General features: G+C 56.4%; 1 protein-coding gene across 1 annotated transcript in view; it reads right to left on the reverse strand.

Moving 5' to 3' along the window:
- Nucleotides 1-1,513: 1,513 nt before the first annotated feature.
- The window catches only part of RASAL1 (RAS protein activator like 1), a 34,114-nt gene continuing 26,509 nt past the window's right edge, over nt 1,514-9,118 (reverse strand). Inside the window, exons 15-22 of the mRNA XM_007938186.2 lie at nt 7,498-7,635; nt 6,748-6,892; nt 5,449-5,621; nt 4,365-4,502; nt 4,151-4,286; nt 2,960-3,080; nt 1,898-1,965; nt 1,514-1,653 (exon numbers count right to left, since the gene is read on the reverse strand). Coding sequence (XP_007936377.1) covers nt 1,514-1,653; nt 1,898-1,965; nt 2,960-3,080; nt 4,151-4,286; nt 4,365-4,502; nt 5,449-5,621; nt 6,748-6,892; nt 7,498-7,635 — 1,059 coding nt within the window. The remainder of the gene's footprint in view (nt 1,654-1,897; nt 1,966-2,959; nt 3,081-4,150; nt 4,287-4,364; nt 4,503-5,448; nt 5,622-6,747; nt 6,893-7,497; nt 7,636-9,118) is intronic.

Raw genomic sequence — 9,118 nt, forward strand, 5'->3', positions numbered from 1 at the left:
CTGCTCATGGGAACCTCGGAGCACCAGCCCCTGCCCTTGAAGAGAAGAAGCAGGTTGGATAGATAGACGGGCAGACCCCAGGATCTGCCAGCCACAAATCCTAGCTTCTGCAACATCCTTGGTTGCCAGGGTTACTGTGAAAGATGCTGCGGCTCCAGGCTCCCCCTGCTGGCCACTTGTGGGATAGCGGCCCATCTTTCCTGGCCCACCTTCATCCCCTGCTGCGTAAGCGCCAAACCCACCAGCCTCCGCGGAAGGAAGATGGAGCATTTACTTCCTTGGAAACCCAAAGGGGGTCGCTGTGAGTCAGAACGCAACGGCAGTAGGTTTTGTTCTTTTGGGTAGGTGGGAAAGGAGCGCTGGTGGTGCAGTGCCTAAGGTATCTGACTGCTAACCACAAGGTTGGTGGTTCAAACCCACCAGCTGCTTGGCAGGAGGAAGATGCGGCAGTGTACTTCAGTAAAGATCTTGGAAACCCAATGGGAGGATCACTATGAGTCAGAATCAACTCGAAGGCAGTGGGTTTGGATGTTTGTGTATATAAATTTGGGGGGGGGATAGGCACTAGCTAGGACCCACCCTCTAGTCACATACGTCTGCAAACAAGTCCTTGGAGATCCTCCCAAGGTATCCTCAGTGGTTTGTTCACGATCAAAACCCTAATGCATAAAACTGGCCACTCCCCAACCATCTGGTTCTCGAACCTAATGGCCAGCCACGTCCCTTAAGGAACTTGTTCAAATATTGATTTCTGCCCTCCACACCCCTCAGATTCTGATGCAATAGTTCTTGTTGGGGCCCAGGAATCTGCATTGTCCATAATCACCCCAAGGGGATGGATGGGTTTTGAACCACAGTCTGAGAAACCCCGCCCTGGCTTCTGAGGCACCACGGTACAATCAATTTTGAGAATCACACAACTAAACTCACTCCCCCTCATTTTATAAACTGAGGCTCAGAAATGGGAAAAAGAGGCTGGCCCAAGGTATTTCAGACTCCAAGGGGTGGAGGAGCCCAGCCCCAGTTTCTCCTGAGGGTACCTGATCCTAAAGGTGGTGGTTGGGGTTCTTGCCCAAGGGCAGAGTGAAGGGGTTACAGGGGTTGGCAGACATGAAGATAGGAAGGGCTGAGCTCATTTAGTGTCTGGGAAACATGGCCACACGGGCCTAAGAATTTCAGGTGTAACAATCCAGCAGCTCAGAGCCAGGCTGGCCTTAGTGTGGTGAGAGGCCAATTGGGTCAAGCAGAGGCCTCAGGCCCATCCAGTAAGTCAAGTTCCTCATCCCATTCACTCAAGTCTGCCTCACGCCAGAGGGTGAGGCTCCTTCAGTGCAAGGCTGTGCCCCACCCGAGGGCTTTTGTGGCCCTCGTTCCAGGCTCTCAGACTAGGCACATCTCTGTGAGCCTCCAAGCCACAGCGGCAAGGTGGTATGGGCCCGGCCACCGGGACCACGGTATGCTGGGGAGGGCCTGACAGCTCCCTGCTCCTCCTTCCAGGCTGGGCTCTGGCACTTCAGGGTCCAAGGGGGCTGGAGGCAGCACGGTCCCGCTCCTGCTGCTGGAACTCCTCGTGGGCTCGATCCAAGTCTTGGAGCACATCCAGCAAACGGGCAGCCATTGTTCTCTGTCGGGCCAGGGCATTAGGACACTCCCCTGGGAGGAAGATGTGGGGGCTCAGCTGGGCCAGGGTGGACTGCCATAGCCTGGACCCAACGAGTTACTTGCTTCTGCCCTGATCACCTTAAAATGGACCAGAGCCCCCGGGCCACACATAGATGCCCGACTCAGATGGACTAGAAACAGGATGGGAGGCAGGGAGAAGGAGTGAGCTTGGCAAGTTGTGGGGGAGGAACAGGGGCAAAGAAAAGGAGCCTTCTCAACCCCTTACCTCCTGCACCCCTGAGGCTCTTTTCTGTGTCTGCTTCCAGATTTGTTCCCGTGTTGGAATCCTCCAGGAATTTCATCCTGGAAGTTGAAAAGGAAAGAAACATTGACTCCAATCCTGCTGCCTAGGTCCCAGAGTCTCTGTTGGTTGTAGGAGAGATTACAGGCTCTTCCTCCCCTTTCCTCTTCCTCTTCCTCCATGTTATCATCATGTCAGCAACCATTTACAGAGGGCCAGGGACTTTTCTAAGCCCTTGACATGAATCCATTCATTTAATTATCATAATGAACCTATTCGCTCCATTACACAAATTGAGCACTGAGACACAGAGGTAACTTGAGCACTGAGACACAGAGAGGTTACGTAACTTGCCTAAGGTCACACAGCCTAATAATAATGGTGTTAGGTGCCTTGGAGTCGATTCTAACTCACAGTGAGCCCATGTGACAGCAGAACTGCCCCATAGGGTTTTCTAGGCTGTAATCTTTACAGGGGCAGATGCCAGGTCTTTCTCCCGCAGAGAAAGTTCACAGCCAGTAGCTTAACTGTTAAAGTGGCTGAATTGTGGCTAGGCACTTACAAAGTGCTTCACCCATATTAGTTCATTAGAACCTCAGGACAGCCTTATGAAGTAGGTACTATTATTATCCCTGTTTCCCAGATGAGGAAAATGTGGTACACAGATGTTAAGCAACTTGTCCAAGATCACGTAGCCAGTAAGTAAGTGGTGGGGTCAGGATTTGAACCCAGGCCAGCCAGTTTCACTAAACAGTGGGGATCCAGAGGCCAGGAAGGGGGAGGGACATGCCCAAGGTCATAGGGCAAGCTCAGGAGGTCAGGACTTGTGAGAACTGTGGCCGTGTCTTCCGAGCTCCAGGTATGAAGCTCCCGAGATGGCTCTGTGTTAGGGCCAGCCCAAGGAGGCTGCCCGGCCCTGCCCTGGGCCTGGCCCCCAGGAGGTTCGGCTGCCACTCGTGGACAGAATGCGTAAACGTACACGGGGGGGGGGGGGGGGTACAGTAGCGGCCGGCCCAGCTGGTGACAGGAGGGGTGTGGGCCGGGCAGGGCACCCACCTGAGCTGGTCCCGCCCCAGCAGCAGCTGCCGATACACCGTCTGGGTCTCCGCGTCAGGATCCAGAGGGTCACTCCAGTCCCCCAGGGTGACAGCTGAGTGTGTGCGGCTGCAGCCCACAGCTGAGGGGGACACAACACGGTCAGTGATTTGCCCTCCCCTCCTGGAAGCCCCCACGGCCCAGGCAGCCACCAAGCCCCACTCCTTCTGCCTCTCAAATCTCTCCAAACTCACCACTTCCTGCAGCCCCACAACCGGTGGCCTTGCCCAGCCCCGTCACCGTGTCCCCGGACCCCGGAAGTAGAACCTTCTCAGCCTTCCAGTCCCCTCGGTCTCACCTCCACGTCTTTGCGCATGCCGTCTGCTCTGCCTGGAACACTCCTCCTTACCCCACCCCTGTCTCCAGCTTTGCTTACTGCATACTGTTCTCTAGTCACATTTGGGCAGTGCCTCCTCCAGGAAGCCCTCCTTGACCCCTAACTCCGGGGCTGGCTCAGAGGCACTCTGTGGAGTCTGAAAGGCCTCTTCCTGGCACTTAGAACATTATTATACTTGTCTGGTTATACACTTGTCTTCCTTCAAAACAGACAAGACATCTGTCCACTCACCACTAAATGCCTGGCACATAGTAGGCACTTATAAAACGCACATTTAATGAACACTTGTTATGGGCTGAGCAGTGTTTTAAGCTTTACTGTATCGTATATGGTGAATACTCAGGTTTTCCTTAAAACAACCCTATTAGATAAGCACTTTCACAGTGATACCACCTGGAATCCAAGGAGGGGTCGCCATGAGTAAGACCCGACTCCACGGCAGTAGGTTTGGCTTGGTTTGGATCATCTGTTGCTGCGAGTCAATTCTGACGTATAGCGCCCCTAGAGGACAGAGTAGAACTGCCCCACAGAGTTTCCAAGGCTGTCGTCTTTACCAGAGCAGGCTGCCACATCTTTCCCCCACTGAGTGACTAGGGGGTTGAAACCACTGGCTTTTTGGGTAGCAGCTGAGGGCTGGACCACTGCACCACCAGGGTTCCTTAAGCACTATTGGCAACCCCACTTCACAGTTGTAGAGGCTGAAGAACAGAGGTCAAGTAACTTGCCCCAGTGGCACAGCCGGCCCAGGCAGGAGGTAGGCACCCGCTGATTGACAGCTGGGGAGGCGGAGCCTGAAGCCCACCCCGCCCCCTCACCTGAGCGTTTGGCCTGGAGGCAGCAGGTCCAGCGTGCACCGCGGAAGGCACCAGGGTGGCAGGATGCCAGCTTGTCCGGGTTGGGAGCGCTGGCCTTGCGCAGGGCCGACAGCCACTGGTTTAGCTCGTTCACATGCTACAGGAATGGTGACGTCAGGGGCAGGGCGGGACCCGCGGGACGCCCCCTACGCGGCCCCGTGTAGCAGCCCCTCACCTTACACTGGAGGTAGACGGTGTGCAGCGCCCCCACGCCATCCTGCGTCACCACCTGCATGACGTGGGGCAACTGGAAGGCGCCCTCGTCCACACGCTCCACGGCGCGGATGTGTGGCACCGGGACGGACGTGCGCATCTGGGGAGAGGACAGGTGCTGCCAGGGGCTGGGGCCTGGGCCCCGGGATAGCTTTCTGGGGATGTGTATCAGGGGATGTCCCCAGAGGCAGGACACAACCCTGAGTGTCTTGTGCTGTGTGAGCTGTCCACTGGGTGTCCACATCTGAGTCCCCTGCCACATGCCTCCCTAAGCACATGACAGCTTCTCTGGGTATCAGTTTCCTGCTCTTTAATGAAGATGATGTTAGTTGCTGTCAAGATCCCGGCTCATAGCGACCCTATGTGACAGAGTAGAACTGCCCCCGTAGGGTTTTCTAGGCTGTAATCCTCATGGGAGCAGACTGTCAGGTCTTTCCCATGAAGCTCCTGGGGGGAGGGGGTCAACTATTAATTTGTTTAGCAACCCAGCACTTAACCATTGCACCACCAGGGATAATAGGAATGTGCCCCCTCGGCAGTGTTTGCCATCACAGCTGTGGATGTGCACGCACAGGGATGTGTACTGACCTTGAACGCCAGAGTCATGGGAATGTGCATAGCAGTGATTCAGCAATGAATGAATGAATGAATGAATGAATGCAGGCCTGGAGGCAGGCGTCTGCACAGCTGGCATGTCCCACTAAGGAAGCTCATCGGATTTCATGGGCGTCTGTACAACGTGTGGACATAGATCTGGGAGGGACACGTTGGTCGAGCAGTGCCCTTACCCTGTGTGTCCCCACCCTGGAGGTGGGTCTGGGCCCATGCACGTTCTGAGGATGACCACGTGTAGGTGCGTGCCTGCCCCTGTCCTGTGCCAGCAAGCTGTCAGCAGAGCCTGGCCTGAGAGCTGGGAGTTCCGAAGTTGCTATGGGCCCCGAGCAAGCCCTTGCCCTGCTCTGGGCTTCAGTTTTTCCCTAAGTCCAAAGAGGAGCGCTATGAAGGGGCTACCACTTGAAACACTGCCACCGTGGGCCGGGCCCCACCTGGCACTCAGGACTCTTGGAGTAGGACAGCGTCTCCCCGCTGAGCCAGAAGTAACGCTTCTTAAAGGCGAAGCGTGTGGCCAGGCTGGCAGGGTCCTCCTTGCGTTTCAGCAGGTAGCCTTCTCGAACGATCACCGAGGGCGGGACCAGGGCTCTGGCTGGGCCCCCAGCTTCTGGGAAACGGAGAGGGGGACAGTCAGCTCTCCTTGTCCAGGCGCCACTCGCCCTACCAGCAGGCCCAGCGCCCCATGGATGAGCTTGGTTCTCTCTCCCCTGGAGGCAGGAGGATGGGCACTATGGCCTATGACCTCCATCTGCTCCAAAAAAAATCCTGGCATTGAGGCTGGGAGCGGGGAGACTGGGATTCGCAGTCAGTACTGCAGGCAGCCAGCAGGGGGAGCCACCTCTATGGCGCACAGCCCAGGGAAGGAAGCCCAGGGTCCCACATTTCAACAGGCTGCTCCCATATAACTTGACCCCGGCTCCATCATAACATGGGTCCCACGTGGTAACATGGATTCAGCCACAAGTCTGTTTGAAACCCTCTCAGGCCCCCTTTCGCTCCACTTAAGCCCAAATCATCACAGTGGTCTCCAGAACCCCACATGGTCAGGGCTCCTCCGTCCTCCTGTCCCCCTCGTTCACTCTTCCTCACCTGGCCTTCCCACTGTCCTACCTCAGGGCTTTGCACTTGGTGTTCCCTCTGCCTGGAACACTCTCCCCAGGATCCTCATAACTCATCTCTGTCCTCTGGGTCTTTTCTCCGATGTCATCTCCTCAAGGCCATTCCTGGCCAGCCCTACCTAGAATTTCCACCTGCCACCCCCTCCGTATGCTCCCTAGCCCCTTTCCCTGCTTGACTTTTTATCCTTAAAACCAAAATCCAAACCCACTGCTGTGGAGTCAATTCTGACTCACAGTGCCCCTAGAGGACAGAGTAGAACTGCCCCACAGGGTTTCCAAGGCTGTCATCTTTACCGACTGCCACATCTTTCTCCCACTGAGCCATTGGTAGGTTCCAACAGCTGACCTTCCAGTTAGCAACAAATTGCTTAACCACTGCCTCCCCCCAGTTTTCTTGTTGATTGAATGCACCCTGTGCCATGGTCCTGCCCACCCCTTATTGGTTGGAATGGCCTGCAGGGCAGGACCTGTGCCCTGTCCATCTTGAGGACCTAACATAGTAGGTGCCAGGAGATGTTAGCTGAGTCCCCATTCTCAGTGCTGGGCAGGGAGGCAAGGCAGGTCCTGAGGGCCTAGTGGGTGACAAGCCAGGTGGGGCAGGACCTGGGAACTCACCGCCCTCCCCTTCCACGTCCACCAGCCGGTCCAGGAAGTCTCTCACACGGGAGATACTCTGCAGCAGGAAGGGGTGTAGGGGGGCCATCCACAGCTCCTTGCCTTGACCCAGCTGCTGTCCCAGGTTACCAATGCTCTGCACAGCCTGGAGCAGAGGGGCAGGACGTGCAGAGGTCAAGGGTGCTGAGGGGGCAGGGCGTACAGAGGTCAAGGGCGCTGAGGGGGGTAGGGTGCAGGGGAAGGGAAGGCCCCCCATGGGCCCCAAACACAGTCTCACACTCCTGACTCCCAAATCAGTACTCAACAAAGGAGAGGAAACATAGCAGAGCCTGTCCTGGGAAATATGCATTTGCTCCCTTCACCTTGTGGAATCTTTACCCCCATTGCCCTTATCTTGCCCCCACCAAGCCTAGATCTCCCTACCTAGCACTGCCCAATCCTATCATGCATACTCTGGAGCCCATCAGAACCTCAAGATGTTGCCACTTTGCAGAGGAAGGGCTATTTCTTACTAAAGTGTAAATGACTGCTAGCCTGCAAATGAAGTAGGGGCTTCATTCCAAAAGAGGACTTTGGAGAGCATAAAGATTTGCCTTCACCCCCAGGGTGGAATGCTAACAATGGTGCTACCCACATGAGTCCCTGGGTCTCAGGTGGGTCTCCTGGGGGTCTGGCCTCCCAGCTTTGTTCCTACCACGCTTTTCCCTGGCTGAGATCAGCCTCAGGGATGGGAGCGTCTGCGGCAGACACCTTGGCGAGCAGCAGCAGTGAGCGGCCGGTCTGGGGGTCCGCGTGCTGGTCCCGGAGATCAAAGAGCTTCGGGGTGAGGATGGCAGGTGCAAAGAATCTCAGGAAGAGGAAGCCGCTAATGGCCAGGTACTTCACGTCCTGCCGGGAGAAGCGGCAGGTGAGGGCCCGGCACCCCTTTCCCAGCTGGGGACACTCAGGCAGCACGGGCGAGCGGAAGTTGGACGGAGCAGGTGAGACCATCCTGGTCAGCCAGGGACCAGCTGTGTGAACTTGGAAATCTCTTTGCCTCTCTAGGCCTCAGTTAGGAAAATGGGTTAACACGACAGGACCTCACATTCAGATTTAGCCAAAGTTCCTCAGAGCTGGCTTTGTGCCAGGGCACACAGGAGGGAGGCACGATCATGATCACCACTTAACCGATGAGGAAGTGGAAGCTCAGAGATGTCAAGGGACTTACCCAAGGTCACACAGCTGATGAGTAGAGGAGGCAGGATTCAAACCCGGATCAGTAATGATTATGTAGTAATAATAGCAACAGGCCAGGCCCGTCTCCCTACATTTGTTCATTCAGTACTCACCCTAGAAAACTCAGTAGGGAACCCAGTTGGGCGAGCTCTAGAACTCATCCATGTGCCCCCCGCCTCTGCCCCTGACAAACTGTAGAGTCTGGTGCCCTCTGTGTGAGACAGTTTCCTTCAGCTCCTCTAGAGGGGGCTCCGAGAGAGGGTGTACCTCCATCCTGGCGCATCGGCTCCCCCAACACCGGCTCCCCACCCACCTCTCACACTCGCCAGCTATACTTAGCCCGAGAAAGCGCTCCTGTGTCTTTTTTAGGGGTTGTGTTCACACATGAGACACTACCCTTCCCTGGGTGTGTGCTGTTTCCCAGGACACCTCAGCCTTAACAGCGAGCCCGCCAGAAGCTGCCCAGAGAGAGGGTCTCTGGCCCCTCACGCTTCCCCAGGCTACCCTCAAACTCTGAGCCGCGCCCTATGCCACCATCCCTTCCCAGCCAGGTTCCAGGGTACACGTGGCCTTCAACATCAGCTCATGCACTTCTGCCTTTCTCATGGGGTGGGAGGGGGGAGAAACAGGGATCACCAGAGAGGGGTCCTCTGACCCCACTCGTCCTCCTGGGCCTCAGAAAGTGCCTGCTCCCGGCCCAAGGCCACTGTCCACCTTGGGGCTGATAACCGGGGGGTATTGGGGTGTTCCTGACACTGACTCTCCCACAGGGCTGTCTGGGAAGCTGTGCCCCTTGCCTTCCCTCCTCCCAGCCCCAGCTGTGCCCCACTTAACGCCTCTGCCAGCACCTCAGGTGAGAGCCCAGCAGGGGGAGTGTCAATCAAGCCCCATCTCAGTTTAGAGCCCAGAGCCTGCTCCTCGGATGGGGGAGGGGCTGAGGGGAGTGAGGGTTGAGGGTGAAGGCCTCAGCCAGACATCCAGAGGTGCAGATCTAAATCCACAATCCTTGGCCTAGGCCCTTTACCTCTCCGGGCCTCAACTTCCCCATCTAAAAGGGAAGTGGGGGTCTTATTTCACTCAGTGTAATGGCCTCCAAATTCACCCACGTCATGCGGTTGTGGGAGTTAAGGTTATGTGTCAGCGTGGCTGGGCCTGG

The sequence above is a fragment of the Orycteropus afer genome, unplaced genomic scaffold (assembly GCF_000298275.1).
Source record: "Orycteropus afer afer isolate SDZICR_OR568_19922 unplaced genomic scaffold, OryAfe1.0 scaffold00048, whole genome shotgun sequence".
NCBI classification, from domain to species: domain Eukaryota; kingdom Metazoa; phylum Chordata; class Mammalia; order Tubulidentata; family Orycteropodidae; genus Orycteropus; species Orycteropus afer.